The 25,175-nt window shown below is 44.1% G+C and overlaps 2 protein-coding genes across 6 annotated transcripts in view; one reads left to right on the top strand and one right to left on the bottom strand.

Annotated features, from left to right (window-relative positions):
- Positions 1–9,022, top strand: part of LOC140391973 (mitochondrial ornithine transporter 1-like) — a 106,269-nt gene extending 97,247 nt beyond the window's left edge. For both annotated transcript variants that reach the window (XM_072477079.1, XM_072477078.1), the window contains exons 6-7: positions 5,344–5,502; positions 8,645–9,022. In XM_072477079.1, the coding sequence (XP_072333180.1) occupies positions 5,344–5,502; positions 8,645–8,766 (281 nt within the window). In that variant the 3' untranslated portion in view covers positions 8,767–9,022. The remainder of the gene's footprint in view (positions 1–5,343; positions 5,503–8,644) is intronic.
- A 781-nt stretch (positions 9,023–9,803) lies between these two features.
- The window catches only part of tpte (transmembrane phosphatase with tensin homology), a 119,047-nt gene continuing 103,675 nt past the window's right edge, over positions 9,804–25,175 (bottom strand). For all 4 annotated transcript variants that reach the window (XM_072477073.1, XM_072477074.1, XM_072477075.1 and 1 more), the window contains 8 exons: positions 22,621–22,682; positions 22,365–22,445; positions 21,688–21,793; positions 16,571–16,668; positions 11,558–11,653; positions 11,398–11,468; positions 10,721–10,802; positions 9,804–10,095 (listed from right to left, as the gene is read on the bottom strand). In XM_072477073.1, coding sequence (XP_072333174.1) covers positions 9,934–10,095; positions 10,721–10,802; positions 11,398–11,468; positions 11,558–11,653; positions 16,571–16,668; positions 21,688–21,793; positions 22,365–22,445; positions 22,621–22,682 — 758 coding nt within the window. In that variant the 3' untranslated portion in view covers positions 9,804–9,933. The remainder of the gene's footprint in view (positions 10,096–10,720; positions 10,803–11,397; positions 11,469–11,557; positions 11,654–16,570; positions 16,669–21,687; positions 21,794–22,364; positions 22,446–22,620; positions 22,683–25,175) is intronic.

Below are 25,175 nucleotides of genomic sequence, written 5' to 3' on the forward strand. Positions count from 1 at the left end.
ACAGTGACCTGTCTAACTCTGGTTCTCAGCACTGTAGACAGCGGTGCTCACATCTGGGCCATTGTGCTGCACTCATCTGCAGCTGTAGATTGTAGTCACAACCAACAGGACTCCTGAAGCTGAAGTGAAATAAGCTAGTTTGTGCTGAAGTTGTGTCAACAAATCTGAAGCACCAAAATGGTGCTGGCTTGCATACTGTAGTATGCTTATAGTTATGCTTATGGAGAGAAATCTCAGCTCTAAATTCCAATCAAGCCAAACTATATTTAAAGGCTTTCTACTTAAGTTATGGAATTCATGATCTTGAATGTTCAGTCTAAAACGCAAGACATTGTTCTTTAATATTGGGATTAAAAAACTATAGGGACACACCAAGGCAGCTAATTTTACAGCTTTTCCAATTTAAAGCCAATGTTAAGTCGCGATCTGCTCATTGATCTTTCCAATCCCCTGCTGTGAAATGAGAAAAAAAATATCAATTTGGGACATTTCTACCGTTCTTTTGGTCACGGGATGAGTGTGCCAATCCCTCACTGACCTAAAGGTGGTGATAGTGGGCCATTCGGTGGCGTAGATGCACCCACAGTGATGCTAAAGGAAAATTCAATCTTCTGAAGAAAGGCAACCAACCTAAAGTATTTTCTGATCCAGAAAGGTAGAAAAACCAAAATCAAAAGGTAATCTAACATTGTAACCAATTGCTTTAATCTAACGAGTTGGATTTGTGGATAGAGTTCTTAATGAAACTTAATTGATGCAACGTTAACTTTGAGACGGGGTGATTGGGAAATTTTCTAGTCTTGATCAAGACATTTATAAAATGAAAGCTCATGCCCGAGTAATCTTGTTTGAATGAGTAAGATCCAAATGTACAAAATGTTGCATGTGAAATGTAGCTTCAGATGCACACCATGTCTGCTGGGAACTTCAACAGTGGACTTCACGGTTTTGTATAGTATCATCAGGCATCTGGTTATCCTCGGACATAAAATGCCTGGAGTCAGGTAGTGCCCCTATTCCCTACGAAGCCTCGTGGAATCCCTGACATTAAGCTTGCTTGCTCCACAGAGGGGGAGTGGGGGGGGGAGGGGGAGGGGGGGTGGGGGGGGGAGGGGGAGGGGGGGTGGGGGGGGGAGGGGGAGGGGGGGGGAGGGGGAGGGGGAGGGGGGGGGGAGAGTGGGGGGGGGAGGGGGAGGGGGTGGGGGGGTGGGGGGGGGAGGGGGAGGGAGGGGTGGGGGGGGGGAGGGGGGGGGGGGGGGGGGGGGGAGGGGGGGGGGTGGGGGGGGGAGGGGGGGGGGGGAGGGGGGGGGGGGAGGGGGAGGGGGAGGGGGAGTGGGGGGGGAGGGGGAGGGGGGGGGAGGGGGAGGGGGGGGGGGGGAGTGGGGGGGGAGGGGGAGTGGGGGGGGAGGGGGAGGGGGGGGGAGGGGGAGGGGGGGAGGGGGAGTGGGGGGGGAGGGGGAGGGGGGGGGAGGGGGAGGGGGGGGGGGGAGTGGGGGGGGAGGGGGAGGGGGGGGGAGGGGGAGGGGGGGGGAGGGGGAGGGGGGGAGGGGGAGGGGGGGGGAGGGGGAGGGGGGGGGGGGGGGAGGGGGGGGGGGGGGGGAGGGGGGGGGAGGGGGAGGGGGGGGGGGGGAGTGGGGGGGGAGGGGGAGGGGGGGGGGAGGGGGAGTGGGGGGGGAGGGGGAGGGGGGGGGGAGTGGGGGGGGAGGGGGAGGGGGAGGGGGGGGGGAGTGGGGGGGGGAGTGGGGGGGGAGGGGGAGGGGAGGGTGGGGGGGGGAGGGGAGGGGAGGGTGGGGGGGGGAGGGGAGGGGGGGGAGGAGGGGAGGGAGGGGGGGGGGAGGGGGGGGAGGAGGGGAGGGAGGGGGGGGGGAGGGAGGGGGGGGGAGGAGGGGAGGGAGGGGGGGGGGAGGGAGGGGGGGGGGGGGGAGGGAGGGGGGGGGGGAGGGGGGGGGGAGAGGGGGGGGGGGGAGGGAGGGGGGGGGGGAGGGGGGGGGGGAGGGGGGGGGGGAGGGGGAGGGGGGAGGGGGGAGGGGGGGGGGAGGGAGGGGGGGGGGGAGGGGGAGGGGGGAGGGGGGAGGGGGGGGGGGAGGGGTGGGGGGGAGGAGGGGGAGGGGGGAGGGGGGGGGGAGGGGTGGGGGGGAGGAGGGGGAGGGGGGAGGGGGGGAGGGGAGGGGGGGGAGGGGGGGGAGGGGGGGGGGAGGGGTGGGGGGGAGGAGGGGGAGGGGGGAGGGGGGGAGGGGAGGGGGGGGGGAGGGGTGGGGGGGAGGGGGGGGAGGGGGGGGGGGAGGGGTGGGGGGGAGGAGGGGGAGGGGGGAGGGGGGGAGGGGAGGGGAGGGGTGGGGGGGAGGAGGGGGAGGGGGGAGGGGGGGAGGGGGGAGGGGGGGAGGGGAGGGGTGGGGGGGGGGGGAGGAGGGGGAGGGGGGAGGGGGGGAGGGGGGAGGGGGGGAGGGGAGGGGTGGGGGGGAGGAGGGGGGGGGAGGGAGGGGGAGGGGGGAGGGGGAGGGGGGGAGGGAGGGGAGGGGGTGGTGGGGTGAGGGGGGGGAGGGAGGGGAGGGGAGGGGGTGGTGGGGTGAGGGGGGGCAGGAAGGGGTGGGGGGTGGGGGTGGGGGGAGGGGGGTGGTGGGGTGAGGGGGGGCAGGAAGGGGAGGGGGGGTGGGGTGAGGTGGGGGGGTGGGGGAGGGGAGGGAGATGAGGGGGGGTGGGGGAGGAGGAGGGGGGGAGAGAGAAAGAGTCAATGGAATAGAATAATGCTTCGTGAAAGAAAAATGTGTATTATCTCCTTTTGTAGATTTGTATTCAGTTTTCAAATGAAAGCACCCATGTCAATCTTAACCAATTTGGGAGGAAAAAACACTAAAATGCTATCATTTCCACATATACCTACAACTGGGGAAAATATTCTACCCGTACACACACGTTGATGTTTGTGGGTCATTGCTTGGCTTGCACAAGCTGCAACTATAAAATGCCCTCTGCATTAACTAACTCTGCTCTTGCGTTAGAAATCAAAATAATAAACATTTTATTTCTCCCATTGAATTTCCATCAACCCCAAACACCAAATCCTTGTATTTTCCACTGGTTACAAGTCAGTCAAGACAGGTGAGCAAAACAGTGGATTCTCATCTGTCCAGACAATGCTATTGCCCAAATTATATCTGAAGGATATATTTTTTTCCCAAAGACAGACTGCATTAAGCTTAGAATTCACATGACTGTGGCTAGCTGCAAACTGCTGTAATCCACTAATGGTGTGGCAGATGAGTTGGCGGATTAAACGGCTGGTGGGGTCAAAAAGCTGTCGTAACCCAAACAAAAATAAATTGAGTAAAAATCACACACGTCAATAACAAATTATTGAAGAGCATGGAGAGCAGGAAAATATGGGGGTTTGAAGACCTGTACTGCTGTTTCAATTTTCTGAATGTTGCCATTGTTATAAAGTGATGAATCACTTGCGCAACAAAATTAAATATCCTCAATCTTTGCTTTTTAAATTAGAAAAATATTGTGAAGCCTCTTCAGGATAGCGATTGGAGGGAAAAAAAGCTACTTCTCTCTACCATTTAGTGAGTAATGAAATTTAATGTAGAAAGTGTGAAATTATGCAATTTAAAATAAAAGGATACAATTGCAAAGCGGGTTCAGGAGCAGAGGACAATATGGGTGCAGGAGCAGAGGACAATATATGTGCAGAGAGTGTTGCAGGTGGCAGGACAAGTTGAGAAAGCGTTAATAAAGCATATGGGATCCTGGGCTTGAGGCAAGGGCCGAAAGCGTGGCCAATTCTCGGTACCAGTTATTCATGGATGGGATGTGGGCGCCGCTGACTCAGCCAGCATTTATTCCCAATCTCCAATTGCCTTTGAACCGAGTACAAAAGAGAAAATGCTGGAAAATCTCAGCAGGTCTGGCAGCATCTGTAGGGAGAGAAAAGAGCTAACGTTTCAAGTCCAATGACTCTTTGTCAAAGCTTTGAACTAAGTAACTTGCTGAGGCATTTCAGAGTTCAAGGGCAATTGAAGAGTCAACCCCTGGAGTCACAGATAGGGCTGACCAGTTGAGGATGGCAGGTTTCCTTCCCAAAGGACATTTGTGAACCAGCCGGGTTATGGCAAACAATAGCTTCCTGGTCAGTACTTTATAAATTCTATTTGAATTAAAGTTTCACCAGCTACTGGGATTTGAACCTGGGCCCCCAGAGCATTACCCTGGATTACTAGTCCAGTGACAATACCATGAGGGTGGGAATACTCAAGAGGGTGCATAAAAGATCTACCAAGAATAGTTAAGAAGGCGGAACTTCAGTCAGGCACATAGATTAAGGAGAACAGTCCCAGTTTCTCCAAAGAAGGTTGAGGGGAGTTTTGACAAAGTATTCAAAATCATGAGGGATCTGACAGTACATCCTGGCAAACTCCACTGCCTCTGGTTCTCCACCCTTGGCCAATGATTTAAGTGATTAGCAAAAAAATCAACAACCCAAGGAAAAGCAGGTGGTCAAAATCTAAAATGCACTACCTGTGTGTGGAGAGATTCAATTCAGGCTGTCTGAGAATTGGAAGATTCTGAAGATAAATATGCCATGATACAGGTAGAAGGTGAGGTGTGAAACCAGGTCAGTTGCTGTTGCAGAGAAGCAGAGCAGCCACAATGGGCCGAATGGCCACCTGTGTACTGTAACCATTTTTTTTTTTTTTATTTAAACTAAATGTTTTCCAATAAGAGGCAATTTAGCATAGCTAATCCACCTACTCTGCACATTTTGGGATGTGGGGTGAGACCTATGCAGACACAGGGAGAATGTGCAAACCCCACTCGAACAGTGACCCGGATCCTTGGTGCCGTGAGGCAGCAGCCACCATGCTGCCCATTGTAACCATTGCTACAATTTTTTCAGAATTCTCAATGTAGGTATCAATGGCAAGGCCAACAATTTATTCCCCATTCTAACTTGTGGGGAGTAGGGGAACCTTCCGTAAAATAAGATAGATTCTTGATTAACAAGGGGGTGGAAAGGTTATTGGGGTTAGGCAGGAATGTGGGTTTGAGGTTACAATCAGATCAGCCATGATGTTACTGAATGATGGAGCAAGCTGAAGGGGGGGTCAGAGTAGCTGCTCCTGCTCCTATTTGCTTGTTTGTATAATTCACCAGTTTATCCTGACCTTATAGGGACTGAGCAGTGCTCTAGTGACTTGTTCCAAGATAGATTACTTTGCACACAGACAAGTATAACAGTTTTGAAAAATTCCATTGTTACAATGGTTACACGTCTGTAAATGTATGAATTGGATGAAGTCTGATGGTGCTGTACCCATTAAGCAACTCATTCTATTTCAAAAGGTGTAATTCCCTTGATGGTGAGTGGCGGATTTGGAGGTGCCTGCTTGTGGATAGCTGTTTATCCAATCGACTGTGTGAAATCTCGTATACAGGTCCTTTCAATGGCAGGTCAACAGGCTGGTTTCTTTAGTACTTTTCGACAAATTCTTATGAAGGAAGGTAAGATGGGTTTTAATAGTATAAAGCATATGTTTAATATTTTCTATCCTCAATGCAGACTTTTTTGATTTAATTGTTCAATTTATAGCAACAGATAGGGATAGTCAAATGTTTGTTGCATGTGAAAGATTACAAAACATGGTCTGGACTTCTGAATGAGTTTAGCATGGTCAATGTTTTCTGCCCTTTATTTGGCACTCTTTCCCCAATTCAACTTTATATGGTCAGTCATTCCACACCAGTCAAGGTTGAGGACATAGGGGAAGACAACTGTTGGTGCTTCGAACATGGGACTTCGGCGAAGCAACATAATTTGTGTCTCGCCCTCACTTTTACACATTTTCCCCACTTGGGTTAATGTAACTTGAACAATACAGCACAGGGACAGGCCCTTCGGTCCTCCAAGCCTGCGCCCATCAAAAACAAAACATTCAAGACAATAATACCCATCACTATGTGGCAACCTTTGTGCGCAAGTTAAATGGCTCCAGTCATTAAACTGACTTAAATGTTGCATTGCACTCTGGCTTAAAAGGTATATAACACTATGGTCAGATGAATGAAGTGCAACATTGCATCTATCAGTAGCCAGAGTAGTTGCTGGGAAAAAAACTAGGGGGTAAATACTGCACTATTTTGATCGGATTTAGAGGCAAGGTTACCTCTGGTGAGGTGTTGCCAAAAGCAGACCAAGTTGACTAAGTGATAGTAGGAAAGCATATACTGTTGCTACTGCTAACTAACTAGAACTAGAAGGGGCTGTTTAGCACAGGGCTTGAACAGTTTTGTTCAGGGTAAATCGCTGGCTTTGAAAGCAGACCAAGGCAGGCCAGCAGCATGGTTCAATTCCCATAACAGCCTCCCTGAACAGGTGCCAGTATGTGGTGACTAGGGGCTTTTCACAGTAACTTCATTTGAAGCCTACTTGTGACAATAAGCGATTTTCATTTTTCATTTAATCTCAACTTGAATGGGCTCTGTCCAATCTAAAAGGACAAGGACCACAAATAGAAACTATTCTCCAAGAAAGCAGAAAGGGCATCAGACAACGTGGGGGCAAGAATCACCCCCGTGGTCTTGCAACTTGGACAAGAAAAGACACATTGCATTAGAAAATGAGATTAGATGGCAAGCATTTGGATTAAATTGCTACATTTCTGTGACAATATTGGGTGGTCTAATCAATCATTTTGTGAAAGGCACAAACTAATTTCTCAGCCTGTCCCCAAGTTTAACTGGGGATGACCTGTGTAATCCAAATGGGAAGAGTGCACGGGGGGGGGGGGGGGGAAACCTACTGAGAAAAGAGTCAAATTTGGAAGAGTGCAGGGGGAGGGGGGTATGAATGTTATAGGTCCAAAGTTCTGGATCTGATCCTGAAAAAGTGAACTGAGGGAGAGGTGAGGTGATAGATGTGGGGAGAACAGTTAGACTAAACAAGATTTTTTAATAAATGAAATTGATCAAAGAATAAAGTTAACATGATCAGTGGAGGTTACATAGGTGCAGACTAATTGAACTTGGAGTAAATTTGCCTGGAGCCAGATTGGAAAAAAAGTAAACACTTCAAAATCAAGGACTTTCGGCTATTCATAAAGTGTGTGAAGGAAGGGCTGCACTGGCAATAGCACAATGCGACACCAGACCAAAGATAATCGTACCAAAAAAGATTAGTGGTCTTTGTACAAATTCAAATTTCTCAATTTAAAATAAGGTAGGACTATGCAAACTGAAATCCTCCTTGCTTACTTGCTAAATATTAGGGACAAAGATTTCATTTGCTGATTTCAAATATTATAGCACAGCAAATTTCAAAGAGGGACTCCAAAAAATAAGGGGTTACTGGGTTCAGATATGCAGGACAATGGAGTGCACAAGTAAATGATTAATGTGGACAAGACAGATCAGACCAGGACAAGACAGATCAGACCACAGTTGGAATGCACAATTTTGGACACTACCATTTACAAGCAGAAGGTATTAAAAAAAGCAGATTCACTATAAAAATTATGGAGCAGAGACATGGAAGAATGTATAAAATGTAAAAAAAATTCAGAGAGAAGTATATAGGTCAAGAAGCAAATGGGCAGGTGGAGAATTTTCACCAAGTGATTAGAATACGAGTGGCTGCTGAAGCAAACCTTTGAAGAGGGGCAAGGTCAAAAAACAAGCAGGGAAGAATTAGGCAAGCAGATCAGATCATTTCGATGTGGAACCAGCACAGCCATGAGAAAGACCTCATTCTACAACCCTAGATTGACAATTTACTACAGTGGCATAATGCTAATTTTATTGTTAAATCTATAACCACTAAGTGGCACTAGGCCCAATTAATTTTTAATTATCCCATTCTTAATGTTAGAAAGTCAATGCCTGGAATGGCCAGGGCAATCCTTCACATTGCTTGCTCCAAAAAAAAATTCAAATTGAATCCAATTCATGGTCTCCATTGACCCAGATTAGCAGAGAAATTATGAGGGTTGATTAGCATATTCTCGATGCAGATGTGCAAATTAGGACTACTGTCAAAACATTCCAGTGTCTCTTTGGGCTATATCGTTGAGATCAAGATAATGCTTCAGACACCTGCATACATGCCGTCTACCCTATTCATATCAAAGAAATGCTCGAGCATGTGGTAGAATACTTCAGTTGCTGGGATAAGTTTCATGTTGAAATAGATCAAAGTTAAGAGCAAGAACTATGCTTCAGAAAATACGGAATTAAAATCTAAAATTCTTGAAGCATGCATCTCAGAACAAGTAGCATTTGCTGGGTCAACACCCGATCTGGTCATGTTTTGATTGCAGTGTGGAATTGTGTTACATATTCTGTTACAATGCAGGGGCCAAACACTTTGAAAGGCATTAGTTTGTCTGTTTTAAGATTTATTCCAGTTACCCCACATAAGCATTAAACACATTGTTGCTTAGGTACATAAACTGAGCACAGATATTCATTGTGGATAAACTATTCAATGTGTGGCTTACAAGTAAATAATAAAGGGGAATTTGGAAAATTATTATTTCAAAAGTTAAACACTGTATGGGGCAACAATTTGCACCACCAATGAAGGATATCACCCCCTAATTATATGCTTCAGCATTAAAATGGTCCCATAAATTTCTCCTTTTACCCACAGGTGTTAAAGCAATATATTCTGGATTAACACCAACAATGATACGTGCATTTCCTGCCAATGGTGCATTATTTTTGGCCTATGAACTGAGTAGAAAAGCGATGATGGATCGCATGAGTGACTGATGGGTATTCTGAGAGAGCTTTAATCCCGAGTTTGAGCTGCAAAAGCTGGAGTGCAAAACTGGATATCTGGTACTGGATACTTGGTACTGTACAGAAGAGTGCATAAAGTAGGTGCAGAATGAATTCTTTGCAGTGAGTGGGTCTTTCAAAAGCACCTGAACTGCATAATTTAACTATCAACCAAGATTAATTGATCAAGATTGTAATGTTTTGTAAAAAATTAAAGTGGTGTTCTTCATTTCCAAGAGAAACAAAAGCTCTTTTGCTTGTGAACTGTGACTCAAACTTCACACGTATCAGAGTGAGGATGGCAGCTTAAAAAATAATCAAGCATTTGACATTCACTGTTGCACATCACAAGCTGGAAAGGAAAAAAATGCACTTTTTTTTTTTAAATAAAAGAGACTTATTAGGCAAAGTAATATTGCTCCTATTTCAGTACACGTGGCTGGCTGGTTGTTGGAAGCTGCCTCGTCTCATTGCCTCCATTTTCCACTAAGTGCCTTCCACTAAAGCAGGAGAATACATCTTTCTGGGTCTTATTTATATTAATTTAGAACACCGCATACCTTAAACGTGATGCAAGTGATAAAGCCATCATATCAAGAGTGGGATTCCAATGATATTAGCATATTTGGCAACATTAGAGAAGATACCAGATGCAAATTGGTGTTTCCACTGTAAAGCGCTTTGTGTAGTTATGGCAAGCAGGATGTCCGGTACAGTTCAGTATTGAAAAGCACAACTACGTCACTTCATTTCAAAAAAATGTGCACATACCTATCGTACTTGTCCTACTTCCCATATGTTGCATCTACTTATATGTAGGAAAAGAGCAGGAACTGGATCCTTTTAACCTTCTGTAAACATTACCAAGTTACAGTATCACAAGTCAATTCTGTTAACAGGAAAACATGTCAAACATTTGCTACTGGTAAGTGGCTAGGAGGAATCCCAAAATAGGAAATCAGTATTTTACTATTTATTGAAGAAAATTTCAAGAACTCTACATATAAATGAATTCAACGACAGATGCATTTGATAACTACTGACATTTTAATAGTTGAACAAACATTACTAAACATGTAGTTCAAATATGGGTGGTAGTATTTAAATTTCATATCAAAACATGAAGTGTGCACAAATTCCATTGGAAGTGATCTAGGCTTAAGGTTTTGTAACATACAGAAAAAGCCATTTAATTTTAAGCAGATATGAATGGATCACGAGTATTAATAGGATAATTACATTAATGCCTGTGCTGTACAAGTCTCTTTTTGCTGCCTTCCCTCCCGCAAGTGCAGTGCTATTTGTGGTTGGAGTCTTCACCTGAAGAACACAATTTATCTAGAATGTTGTTTCGGTGGCACAATTCAATACTGTACAACTATGGCTAAATACATCATCAGGCTACTGAAATATCACAAGGACAAATCATTTCAACAAATCAAAGAATTTCAAACATCAGGGCTTTTATTAACCCGGTCGTAACATCACTGATAGCTCATGTTCCTTCGGAGGAAAAATGCTACGGACAGGTAAAAATCAGTTGTTTTTTTATGAAGTAAAAAATATCTATGACTAATCCAGTCCTGGGATAACTGATAATCACACCCTCTTTCTGATGAGGTAAATGCAACACTGGCAACTCGAAGGAAAAATTGGGTGGTGATGGAGTGGCCTGCAGCACCAGAGCGATGACTTTCACCATTTTCCAACAGTTTTTCCTTTAATCGCAAAAGTCTGGAAGTTGTTAAACATGAATATCTTGCAGCAAGTAGAAGTTCCCATAATATTTCTTCTCTCCCGCCCCCCCCTTCCCTCCCTCACAAGTGAAGGCAGTACCAGACTCCCAATACATTATTTACATTACAAACTGCCTGGAATCATTCAATACCCATTCTGTTCCTGAGGTGATACTAGCTTAACTGGAATCAGGATCATCAAAATTCACCTCCACTGCAAATTTTTCACTGTAGATCTTCCAGGTTTTTGGCTTGTGTGGGTTGTCAAGTTCATCTCTAGACAAGTAGAGCCTGGACAAATTTAAAAAGAAACATTAAATAGAAACAGTTATAGAAAAAAAAACTACTACAGCAGTTAAAACTATCTGAATGACTTAAAATGTGTGCAGAAAAAGACACGTCAGGTACTGACTTCAGAGTAAGTCTAATACAGGTCAACTAAAAATTCTCTTGCTTGATCTTGCACTGTGTGTGTGAGAGAAACGCGAATTGCTAATCATATTCCTGTAGCATTGGACAAGTTACGTTAGCAAAGGATAAGTTTAACAATGCTTCCTCACTTGCAAATAGTCTCTCCTACCTGGAGAAAACCAGTTGCTGTACTTATTTTAGTTATATAGCAATCTCAAATTCACTCGAACCCAAACAACAGAATATTGAACACCTGTATCACCATAAATTGTACCTGCTATTGTAGCGAAAGGCCCCCGATTTGGGTTAGAATATTAAGTGGCCTTAAACTGGATTTCAGATATCTCTGGTGTGAGATAGGGTAGATTAATTATGAAGACAGTCACTAGACATTAGAGTGGGATATTTTCAACCTTTCCTCCCTCTAACATCCTCCAAACTATTTTTAATTTGATTAACTACAATTCAACTGTACCTATTATTTACAATGAAGGATGTGTTGAACCAGAAGTAGAATGGGCAGTCGTCATAACCTTTAGGAAGGCCCTGGATTGAAGAAGAAAAAGGTTTTATAAGCCTTTTCGAAGGATTTACTTTTTCTTTTAAAACCATGTAGAAAGAGTAAACCAGCTTACCCCGCTAGACTCAAATCGGACTTTAACATCACCGCTCACTTCAGGACCATTCTCCAAGCTAATTATAGCAGAGTTACTCCCAGCATCAAAGAACAGCTGTATGAAAAAGATGTTAAATGTATTTGGAAAATGTAGGCACTGATATCAGTTCATTGTCTTAGATGTGATATACAAATAATACTAAACACTTAGGATAGTTGGCTTTTCTCATGTTAAACCGACAGAAGTAGTTCAATAATGCCTCAATGTATGGTGTGCACTTGTGTTAGTAAGCATCACACCCACACCAGGTAGAGAAGAAGAAGTGACATCAGATAATGAACGAGATAATTTTGTTACGGTAAAAGGTTAACCCCATTTCTCTGTGGCTTTGATGCATCTTCCAAAGTTACAACTGCCATTCCGGAAAACCCCTACAGAAACTTAATCCCACTATGTCATGTTTAATACAAGGGTCAAGTCAGACCACCATACACCCTGTATGTACAAATGGAATCACCTTCTTCCACTCCCTTCAGAGTGAGCTCGTGACCTTTTTTTCTCTTTTCCTCAGTGTCTCCCTTCAAGGAAGTGCCTCTTGCAATTATATTTCTGCCACTCTCATCCTCATCCCCATTTCCTGGGTGACCGTGCTACTGTAATAAATGTGCTGCTGCTTTGTTACAATTGACCTTCCCGCTGCTGTACATTTTGGTTCGAAATGCTCTCTTCCCCTATTTATCTGCACTCCCAGCTTTTTCCATCGCTTGCAACAGTTGTACAGCACACAGACAGATTTCCAATTGGCATGTTAAAATCGTCACTGAGAAACCAAACACTTCCTTTTCCCCTCCCTTTTCTCAAGTGAAACAAAGAATCAAATTGAGGTTCTATTTTCCAGCGAATTTGTAAAGCAGGCGAGGCATTGGAATATCCAAGCTAGAAGTCATGAGTATCATGATTTTCACTAGTCCCTTAGTCAAGCAGACAAAAGGCACATGCATGCATGACACAACTTCATGCCAAATTTAAGAACAGTGCAGAGGTCTGCACTAAGCATCTAAAAGAGCACTCTTCCTATGCCTACTCCCCTCCCATCCTTGTGCATTGATCATGGCCAACCCACCTAACCTGCACATCTTTGGACTGTGGGAGGAATCCCACACATGCACTGAACATGCAAACTCCATACGGACATACAAGGTCAGAATTGAGCCTGGGCTCCTGGTGCTATGCGGCAGCAGTGCTGACAATGTGGCAGTGTGCCAGCCTAGTAAATACACTGAAGGAATTCAGGCATGCCTAGAATCTTAATCCAAATAGTCATCTTTGACCAGGTTCAGGTTGACTAAAATATGTCCTTTTTTCCACTGCAGAAGTAATTCAAAGGATATTTTATTTTCCCTTATGGTGGGTTATGGAGATAAAAGCATGTTGTTCAGTATCTTATTTTGCTGTTCCACTCATTTTGGAAAACTCCAGTCTTCAACCCTTCCACCAACTGTGGCACCACCACCATGCTGAATGGGTTAGACTTGGAACAGAAACTTGGAGGCAGTGGTGCGGTCACTGAACTAGTAATCCAGAGATCCAGGGTAATGCTCTGGGGACCCGGGTTCAAATCCCACCATGGCAGATGGTGAAATTTGAATTCAATAGAAAATAAAACCTGGAATTAAAAGTCTAATGATGACCATGAAACCATTGTCAATTGTTGTTAAAACCCATCTGATTCATTAATGTCCTTTAGGGAAGGAAATCTGTCCTTACCCGGTTTTGTCTACATGCGATTCCAGTTCCACAGCAATGACTTAAGTGCACCCAGGGATCGGCAATAAATGCTGATCCAGCCAGCAATGCCGACATCCCATGAACGAATATAAAAGACAAGATCTAGCAGCTCAAAACTGGCCATCTATGAGGAACTGTGGGTAATTGTACCCACACCATGACTTGCAACCTAATAGAGTGGCATGTCCCTCACTCCATCAAGCTCAGGGTTTAAAATGAATTTAGGGAAGCAAGTCAGGAGCAGAATTAAACACAACAAAAATGAGGTGCTACATCACAAGAATACATGCTAAACCACAAGCAGCATGTTAGAGACATAACTAAGCAATCCGCCAACAGATCAGATCAAAGCTCCACCTCATCCAGTCATGAATGATGAACAATTAAATCAACAATTGGGAGGAGCCAGTTCCACAACACAGGATGAGAGACACCATCTGCCATATCAATGCGAAAGAAAGGCAGAAGCAAATTATCTTCAACCAGAAGTGCCCAATGTTCCCCAAAAGCATAGGTATTTAGCCAGTTCAATTCACTTCTCATGATATGAAGAAATGTATGAGAACATGTTACAGCAAAGGGTGTGAGCCCCAACAACATGGTGATCCAGAACTAGCCACCCCTCTAAGTGGTTCCAGTACAGCTCAACACTAGTGCCTGCCAAACAATGTGGGAAGGTTCCCAGATATGCCCAATCCACAAAAAGCAGGCCAAATCCAATGACCTCCCCATTCATCTATTGTCAATCATTAATAAAGTGATGGGACGATGTCATCAACAATGTTATCAAGTGGTACTTGTTCAGATGGATTCTGTCAGGACCACAATTCCCAGGCTACATTATTCAGGGGGGAAACTCCACTGGTTAGAATCATTCCTAACACAAGGATATTAGAAATCAACCATCTCAGTCCCAAGGCATCATTGCAAGATTCTCAGAATAGTTTCATAGGACCAACCACCTCATTTTCACTCCATAAAGGAGTACGGATGTTTACGGTGTTTGGTTCTAATCACAATTTGGATACTGAAGCAGTCTGCGTCCCAAGACCTGGATACCGTAAAAGTGTTGGGCTGCAAGTGGCAAGCAACATTCACACCACACAATGCCCATCTCCTCATTACTATTGAAACACTCATGAAACACAGTTTGACCAGAAAAACTGGACGTGCCATAGAAATACTAGGATTACAAGAGATCAGAGCCTGCAAATTCCGTATTGGAGTATCTCCCCTCCAGATGCATACCATCACTGCCATGTGTACCAAGATGCATTGCAACAACTTGCCAAAATTCATTTGACAACACCTTCCAAACCATGACTTTGGTTACCCAAAAGAACAAGAGTAGCAGGCACATGGAAACACAGCTACTTGAAAGTTTCCCTCCAAGCCAAAACACCATCCTTACTGGGAACTAGATCACCATGCCTTTAGTCACTAGGTCAAAATCCTGAAACTCCCTCACTGATCCCACAAGAGTGCAGCTACAGCACATTGACTGCCGCAGGCCAAAATGTCACCACAAAAAGCAAGACAGGGTCAAAAAAATTGCCACCCTAATAGTCTCAATTAATTGGAGCGATCATCAGCAATGCAATCAAGAGGCCTATTCACTAATAACTTAGCTGAATGGTTTCTTCACACCTTGATCCATCCTTGAACACAAAGAAATGAAATCCAGAGCAGAAGCGAGTTAGATAGCCTGTACATCAAAATCCCTAATACAGCTTGGATAATGGGGGCTCAAGCCAACCAAAAATCCTTGGTGCATGGATTTACGTCTGAAACGCAGTGATCTGAAACCAAATGATCACTGCCCCAGGACAGCACTGCAGGAATTCTTCAGTGGGATATTTTCAGCCCAAACAACTTCAGCTTGTTTCAATGACTGTTCCTCCATCACAAGATATTCACTTAATATTGTACAATGTTTAATTATTTGCAACTCCAATAATTCATTTTAAAAACCAGAAGCTTAATTGGACTAACCACAAAATACCAAATTGAGTCTGCATAGTGAGGGATGAGCGGTTCACCCTGATTATTCAACACCTCTGGCATCTACAAGGTTCAAGTCAGGAGCATGACTTAATAGTGCCTAATAACCTAGATTGGTATCGCTGGAGAAATATTCATAGCACAATCCAGAATAGAGCAGTTTGCTTGATCAGAACTTTGTCACTGGGTTCAACACCATGGGTGAAGTAGATTTTGGTAATTTACTGCATGTTTATAATCTAGAATATCATGGCCAGTTTTAGCCCCCACATTGTGTTAGGTTTTGGAATAGGTCCAGAGAGCTACAGGAATGTTTGGAGAACCTCAGCTGCAAAGATCAGCTCAAGGACCTTGGTCTATTTAGTCTACATTGTCTTAAAAAGGACTAGATAGCATTCCCGTCGAGCAAATAACCCAGTTGATCAGAGAGGTGGCCCACATGACATTTAAAATTCCCCTCTGACCTGGTTTTTCTTTTTCAATTTATTGGCCCAGATTTCCTTTTTTGCCTCTGCAAATGACCACACAGCTCCAGGGAAAGTATGAGGAAAGTGTTCAATCATAATGGTCAGGCTATCGTGGTGTGGAGATGCTTTATAGCCCAACTGGTCTCTTCCTGCCAGTCCGTCGCAGATAATGTCAATGGCACTTTCCAGCTCCATGACATTTCATACAATTCGACAGGGTTACTACAAAAATTAGAACTCATACTGTAGGGAGTAACATACGATCATGGAGAAAGTTAACAGAAAGTAGCAACAACAAGAAAAGTAGGAATAAATTTGATTTTTGTGTTGGCAAGTTGTAACGGTGCTACAGGGATCAGTCCTGGGGCCTCAACTAATTTACAATTTTATCAATGGCTTGGATGAAGACATCTAACGAATGGTTGCCAAATTTGCAGGTGACACAAAGATAGGTCAGCAACTTGTGACGAGGACATGAGTCTGCAAAGGAACAGCACGGTGGGTGTACCTACACCACGTGGACTGCAGCAGCTCAAGACCTCAAGGGCAAGAAAAGCTACCCACACCCCGTGAAAGTATTTAAATAAAGATCTCAAGTTACACAGGTTGTTTCATTATATTCGATCACTATGAGTAAAAATGCAAGGCAGATATTTAGGAATGGATACTTTAATTCAACTTGACAAACTCCTCTGGAAAAAAGCAAACTGCTATTTGAACAGAAACTACCACCATCAACAAGCTTTCCTGATCTAGTTATTATTATAGATTTTACCTTGCAGTTTTCTTGTGTTGCACAAATGCACTGAAATACGAGCACCTTCTTGACAATGATTTCAACTTTCAGGTCACTGCCATTGTTCCTCCCAACTCCTGTATGGAACAAAGTGGACGGGTCTTTAGTTTGTAAGAACAAATGGCCTTTACCCCCCCCTCTGTTTGACAAAGAGCCATGTATAATTATATTACATTTGAGATTGTGTGCGTTACCCATTTACAAAAACTAATAGCCGTTTGCCAGGTTGAATAAAATTAAGGCCAGGGGGGCAAACTATCACCATTGACTATTGCTTCAACATCCAGATAGAACATTCAGATTTCTTCAATCCGCACACATTTAATAATTAAGAACATTTGAAATGTAACAGCTGTGACCCAAGCCGGAATCGAACCTGGGACCCTGGAGCTGTGAAGCAATTGTGCTATCCACAATTGCTGTGAAGCAATTGTGCTCTTCCGGCTCAAGGCTACAACTACCTTAAAAAAAAAGATAATTAAGCAACTGTATGAATTTGTAGATAAAAGGAATGGAAATCAGCCATTCGACCACCCAGCACATGCTGTAGAATACATATGAGGGAAATGAACTTGGTATTATTCTATTCTAAACGAGTTTCTGGATATCTTGCTGTATTGGGTAGAATCTTCCATTCTGGAGACCATGTCTGGTAGAGGGTGATCACGTGTTTCTCATTGGGCAGTGGGGTGGCTGAACACATGCAATCGTCTGCTCATTAAATATGCATCCGTCAATGAAAACCATTTGAGAATTAATTATAACTTTCCCCACCTCTCCAAGCCAGGTTGCCAGTGCTTGGCCTGTCTAGACCTGCATCCCCAGGCTACCCTTGTAGGTCCACATTGTGGATAGCACAATTGCTTCACAGCTCCAGGGTCCCAGGTTCGATTCCGGCTTGGGTCACTGTCTGTGCGGAGTCTGCACATCCTCCCCGTGAGTGCGTTGGTTTCCTCCGGGTGCTCCGGTTTCCTCCCACAGTCCAAAGATGTGCAGGTTAGGTGGATTGGCCATGATAAATTGCCCTGTGTGTCCAAAATTGCCCTTAGTGTTGGATGGTTTCTGGGTTATGGGGATAGGGTGGAGGTGTTGACCTTGGGTAGGGTGCTCTTTCCAAGAGCCGGTGCAGATTCGATGGGCCGAATGGCCTGCACTGTAAATTCTATGATAATCTATGAAACATGGTTGCACATTCTAAGAGTCTTGGCCAGGGTGAACACAACCATGGGAGAACCCTCTGGCAGGCAATTGTCAATTAGCCTCCATGAGCCTAGACAATCTGTTTGGAGAGCCTAGCAATAATTTGTATCTTGTAAGCCATGACCATTGGACTGGGAGTATGGAGGTTGCAGGTAGATCGTGTCCAGCATCTGTGGGCCTTGAATTATTTAACCTCCATCCCTTTTTTCATGCCTTTGTCAGGAACAGATAGCCAATCACACCATGTGTCCGAGGCCCAAACATCTCAAGCTGCTTCAATGATCTTCCTTCCATTAGAAGGTCAGAAGTGGGGATGTTCACTGACTATTATACAAATTTCAGCACCATTCATGACTCCTCAGATGCTGAAGCAGTCCATTTCCAAATGCAGCAAGACCTGGACATTATCCAAGCTTGGCCAGATAAGTGGCAAGTAATATTTAACAATCTCCAAGGAGAGAATCTAACCATTGGCCGTTGATGTTTAATGGTATTATTACCAAATCACCCATGATCAATATCCATTGATCAGAAACTAAACTGGACCTGCCATATAAATACTGTGGCTACAAGAGCAGGTCAGAGGCTAGGAATCCTGCGATGAGTAATGCTCTTCTCGTCTCCCCAAAGCCTGTCCATAATCTACAAGGCACAAGTCAGGAGTGTGATGGAATACTCTCCCCAGGCTTGGATGAATGCAGTTCCAACACCACAAGCAGCTAGACACTATCCCAGTCAAATGCGGCCCACTTGTTTGGCACCCTATCCACAAACACTCACTCCCACTAATGTACAGTCGCAGCAGTGTATGGTCTACAAGATGCACAGCAGGAAATCACCAAGGCTTTTTCGGCAGCATCTTCCAAACAAAATGCCTTCCACCATCCGATAGGACAAAGAAAGCAGACGCATGGGGCAGCAGGTACATAGGACCACCATCTGCACATTCCCCTCCAAGCACTCACTATACCGGACTTGGAAATATATAGTCATTCTTTCACTGGGTTAAAATTCTGGAACACTCTCCCTAACTGCACTGGGTACCTACTGCAGCAGTTCAAAGCAGCAGCTCACCAACACCTTCAAGGGATTAGGGGTTGGCAATAAACACCAATTTAGTCCGCAATCCCCATATCCCATGAATGAATACAAAAAGCACAGCCAAAGAATTCCCACATGAATACGTACCACTAGTCATGCTCCTTCAGAGGGAATTTGACCCTCAAAATCAGTAATCAGCTGAGCCTTGTTTTCCATGGCTTGTTCAACGAGTAATAGGGTGCCCTTTTCCCCCACACTTTGAAACCCCATATTGGTGTTTTTCAATACTTAGGTTTTATAACCCCATCATTACTCAGTATAGACAAAGATGGCCAATACCTTCCAACTTTCCGGTCACCCACTAGGTTCTTCCCACCCTTTTCCAGTTACTGCCTCCTAAATCCACTCCCTGCTGTAACCATCTAGCTTGCCCCCATTACCCTTGACTCCATCACATCTCATATGGATATTCCTGTTTTTTCCCTCCCATGTTCTCTTCAATCTTTGATGCCCCCATGCCCTTTGTTAACCTGATCCCTCCCCTTCAAGGCCATCTGCAGAGACCAGCCCCCACCCACTCATTGAAACCATCCAATACCCAACCATGGCTTTAAAATTGCCAACTTTCCAGATCCAAATGCCTCTTCTGAATGTGCCCTCTGCATGCCAGTACCAAGCCCTGAACTAACATGACTGAATGCCCTAGTTGACTGGCCATGCCCTATATGGACAATTCTACGCATGATTGTCACTGCCCTAGAACGGGACTCGCACGACATGCATAGGCCCCTGGAAAGCATAGTTTAGTTTCTTCCATGCCTCCAGTGCCCAGCCTCAGCATAGTTTGTACTACAGGTACCCATTATACATCAGTAATGGTGTGCAGCATGATAGCATAGTGGTTATCACTGTGGCTTCACAGCGCCAGGGTCCCAGGTACGATTCCCGGCTTGGTCACTGTCTGTGCGGAGTCTGCACATTCTCCCAGTGTCTGCATGGGTTTCCTCCGGGTGCTCCGGTTTCCTCCCACAAGTCCCGAAAAACGTGCTATTAGGTATTTTGGATATTCTGAATTCTCCCTCGGTGTACCTGAACAGACATCGGAATGTGGAGACGAGGGGCCTTTTTACAATAACTTAATTGCGGTGTTAATGTAAGCCTACTTGTGACAATAAAGACTGCAAAAAAAAAAAAAAGGAAGATGACAGTAGCAGCAGCTGCTGACCTCAAGTTGTGATGAAGGAGTGAAACTCGCCAGGTACGTGCCACCTATTTACTGCCATGAAACCGAATGTTCGAATTGTCCGCTGGTGGGGATTATATATTTGGAGGGGGAACATGATACTGGCTTATTAATGAGCATTCATGGCATGCTAATGAATGCGAACGAATTCCAACACTACGCACAGCACGCAACACGGCTTGCCTCGAAAATTGGGAGAATAAAAATTTCAAACCAACTTCCCGCCTTTTGGAAGCGGATTTCTTTTTCCCATTTCCGACCCCCATCCACCATGATTCTCGCTGTGCGAGGAAGTCCGACCACTTACTGCATTCCAACCTTTGACTAAATATTCCTGAAAGAATGTACCAGGCTTCAGAGGAGACGTTAAATTGACAACGAGGCCCGATGGACGTAAAGATCTCGTGCCACTAATCTGAAGAACAGAAGTGGTGATCACTTTGGGTGTTCCTTCACCATCATTCAATAACTATTCATCATTGCAATGCTGCTTAGGGGAATTTACTCTGTGTACATCACCTTCTCGATGTTTCTCACATTAAACCAGTAACTACACTTCAAAAATAGATTCAATTGACTGTAAAGCGCTTTGGGGAGTTCAGAGGTAGTAAATAGCACTACATAAATGTAAGTATTTTATTAAAATTTTGAATTTCAAGAACTTGGATTCAAGATGTTTCAAAAAAGAAAAATGCCTGCAAGGCAGGTAGATAATCTACACAATTACAGATCTGTTGCCTTTTACCCAATATCACAGAACCAAACCACAGCAAATAAAGAAAACACTTCGATAATACCAGTCCCTCTGCCCGAATGCTTAAAAGCAGTAATTAATGGATTCTTCTTCGACATTTAGTTATTGTTACATAGGCAACTACTGCAGCCAAATATAGGCCAGTTAGTTTAACCTCAGCGACGGGGAAACTTTTCAAACAATAATAATTAGGGACAAAATTAACAGGCATTTGGGCTGAACAGCAGCTACATGAATACAAAATTGGCTGAGTGACAGGAAGTGGTGATTAATGGGCTAGAGGAAGGTTTGCAGTGGAGGTCCCCAGGGGCTCGGGTGTTAGGACCCTCACTCTTCCACATAGAAATATTGGTGGAATGGGAAGACATGCAACAGATTAAATTAAATGCAGCAAACTACAAATTCATTTTGGTAGGAAGAACACGGAGGGACAATATAAAATAAATCAGCATTGACTACACTTTCAGAAGTACTTTTTCCACTTCAAAACATTGGTGGATGGCCAGAGATCACGAAAAGGCATTATATAAACACTGGAGAATTGACATGTATGAACTAGAATTCCCAACTCAACAGGGAAATTCACTTTTGAGCTCTCAAATCAATCACCGTGCACAAGGAAAGGTTATTGCCCCAGATCTGCCTAAAAATAAAGCATTAGTTTCTTAAGCTCATACAGAATAGAATTTTAGTGACATACAATAGATATGGAACACCTGATAATTGTGCCTCAACTCAACCATCTAATGTTGAATAGCAAAGTGCCGACAGTATAAACCGGAATATCTTCTGTTTGAGGCAAGGATGCTATTATCAAAGTCAAGCAGATGTCCATTAGCAGTATGGAAAGTAGCTCACCGTGAATTGAATAAATCCTAATGCTTTTCATTTTTAGCTTCTTCTGTGGTGGGGTTTGCCGTTTGTACTCATTTTTCATTACTTCATAATAGCCAACATATCTACTCTGTAAGGCAAGAGAAGTTTCAAGTTCCGTGCTTCATGACAAGTCCTTCAGCAACTTTTACTGTACAATTTCCCCCCCCCAATTTGTAAAATAACTTTCAGAGCACAGTTGCACTATTTCTGTAACAAGATGCAAGTGATCAAAGTGTGGCATGATCTTAGGTTTGGGCAGTATAGTAATAATCTGTTCCTCTAGTCAGGGATTCAGGAATTTAGGCTGGGATTTTGCAATTCCACATTGGCGGGACCTGCCACAGAGATGCAAAAAATTTGGCGGACCAGCAAAATGTCCACTGACCTTTGGCAGGAGCTAATGGGAATGGAAAATCCCGACCTGAATATTGGTGGATCCAAACTTGGTATGTTACATTTGTCAATAGTGATAATATTTGGGAATATGCAGTCAAATAAAGCTCTGGTATGAAGGAATTTTGCAACGGGTAGCATAGGAAAAGTTGAACAAAATGTAGATTTCCAGACATTCTAATACATCAGCAATGGAGCAACATCTAGTCCCTCCAAAACAAAAAAAAGGAGGCGCAATAATAAAACAATCTAGTTTTGAATATTACCTGGGAGGGAGTTTCCACCCCTTGAAATTTTGAACTGACACTTGTATCAGTTCTTCTTTCTCCAAAATAATCTAAACTTTCCTATTAGAAAGAGGACAAAAATATTACAAGATTATAGTTATTTAATGCACTCGAGGATGCAGACATCATCCTCAAAGTCTTAAATCAATTAAATTACGATGATTAGTGTGCAAAAAAGGTCTCAATTAAAGTTCACAGAAAATGTTGCTAAAGTTCTCCCACAAGTTTAGTTTACCTTTGCATTCTCAAATTGATCGCTGTCAATCAACCAGGTACAGACCATTGTTCCAGTCCTGCCTAAAAACAAAATTCAGGTAAACTTATAGTTTAAAACCACCCGGATATAGAATTTAAACAATGGTTATGAGATAATGGAAAAACTGCACCATAACCCCAACTAGTGTGGTTTCACACACCAGTCATTCTCCCCCATCAGTTACTACAAGTTACAACTCTGTAACCAAAAAGCCATAGGAACATTTTATTGTGATTTTTGCAAAAAGGGGTCAAACCATTCTAGATGAAAGTTCATTGCAAGATTCTGTCCAACGTTAAATTATTTCAAGCTAGATTTAAGACATTCCAATAATCATTTGTACAGCATCTTTTGAGTGCAACAAAAAAAAAAAAAAAAAAAAACAGAATGCAGCATCTGTAGGGAGAGTGAAACAGTTAAAGTAGAGTCTGTATGACAGACTCAAAACATTTAACGCAGTTTCTCTCCACAGATGCTGCCAGTCCGGTGGAGGTTTTCCAGCATTTTCAAGTTTTTATTTCAGATTTCCAGCATCCGCAGTATATTGCTTTTAGAGCGCTGTTTTACATTTGAAATTTCCAGTGGTCACTGGTGAGCAAATTTTGTAATCCTCAGGACCTGTAGTCACAGGGAGCCAAGATGAGATGCAGAATGTCAGGAATTCCAATTCTGACACATTCACTGCAACCATCATTCTTCGATACAACTGCAGGATTACCCCTAATTATCTCCTTTCCCCCCCCCCCCCCCCCCCAATGAGTACCTTCTACATTCAGACCCCTTACCTGGGAACACTTTCTCAGCAGTCAGCATTAGGTGAAAATAAAGAGTTTTTTTCCTGGTGGGGTTCCAGGGCAGTGTATTCTCATGTTAATGGATAATTTTATAGGAATAGAGGAATTTCATAGGAATAGGAATTTCATAGGAATAGAGTATAAAGTTACAGAGAAGGTACTCAAAGTTACTCTTTCCAGCCTTAATTACACAAATTCTGCCATAACCTTCGTTCTAAAACTTTTGCCCACTTTTGTCACAGGAATAGAGCCTTCATTATGCCATTTCCCACTTTCTATTTCCCTAAAGTTTCATTCTTACTTTTTTAGTTAGCAAATGCAGTATTAGTAAATCTTAATTTGGTTTGAGAATATTTGTTTTAAAATGTGTTTTTCCTTTACAAGACAATCATTTCATGGCAAGATTCCACAAGGTCACAAGAATAGTGTCATGGGAATGTCACTTTAAGAAATGTTCATCTTCTCAAGTGGCTGCAGTGATGTCATTGTGTGGGTGGGGCTGGGCTCTGGCTCTGCTCTTCACTTTCGTTTGAGCTCGAAGCTGTTTTGTGGCCGAGTTTTACTTTTGGTTTTCAGTTGGGGAGCTGCATTCAAACCAAGGTGGTGTATTTTGGTCGGTCTCTTTGCATGCTAAAGAATGCTTCCAGATCACTTGATAATTTCAAAGTAATACCTGTTTCTGTAAGGAATGCAAACCTACTGTTTTTGCAGGAGGAAAGGGTGTTTGGCTTATGGATGTTGTTAGGAAAGTTACTACGGGTTACCCATAGAGTACTGTATCTTTTGGGGGGGGGGGGGGTGGTATTTGTGTTGGTAGTTGATAAGATGTTTACTGTGGGTTTATAAAACGTTAACTAGATTCACAGAATAAACATTGTTTTGTTTAAAAATACTTGAAGATCTCCGTTGCATAACACCTGGAAAGTGGGCCCTTGTGCTCCTCAATCTATTAAAAGTTGTAGGTCTGGGCAGCACGGTGGTGCAGTGGGTTAGCCCTGTTGCCTCATGGCACCAAGGTCCCAGGTTCGATCCCAGCTCGGGGTCAGTGTGTGGAGTTTGCACATTCTCCCCGTGTTTGCGTGTGTTTCGCCCCCACAACCCAAAGATGTGCAGGCTAGGTGGATTGGCCATGCTAGATTGCCCCTTAATTGGAAAAAATGAATTGGGCATTCAAATTTTTAATTTTATTTAAAGTTGTAGGTCAGGTGAACTCCATGATATACTTTGGTGTTCTCTAAACCCTGGCCCATAACAGTCAAACAGTCAAACCAGAAAAATGGAGGCTGGAGCACCAGGGAAGGCCGCACTGCTTACGGCTGAAGAAATAACTAAGGTGATGGCTGCGGAACTTGAAAAGCAGTTGGCGCAGATTGCGAAATGCATGGAGACGGTGAGGAAGGAGATGAGGGAGGTTTTGAGTGCGCTGGTGGAGGAGGCGGTTTCCCCGGTGATAACGGCAGTGGCGAGCGCAGTGGCGGAGGTGCGAGAGCAAGGGGAGGCGCTGAAGGAAGTGGAGGAGACGTTATTGCAGCACGGTGATCAACTTGCCTCGATGGGGAAGGAGATGCGGAAGGTGATGGATACGAACAAGGATCTGCGAGGAAAAATGGAAGACCTGGAAAACAGATCCAGGCGACAGAATGAGGATTGTGGTGCTGCCCGAAGGAGTTGAAGGACCGACTGAGTATTTTGCCACGATGCTGGCAAAACTATTGGGGGAAGGGGAGGATCCCTCCCGAT

The sequence above is a fragment of the Scyliorhinus torazame genome, chromosome 15 (assembly GCF_047496885.1).
Source record: "Scyliorhinus torazame isolate Kashiwa2021f chromosome 15, sScyTor2.1, whole genome shotgun sequence".
NCBI lineage: Eukaryota > Metazoa > Chordata > Chondrichthyes > Carcharhiniformes > Scyliorhinidae > Scyliorhinus > Scyliorhinus torazame.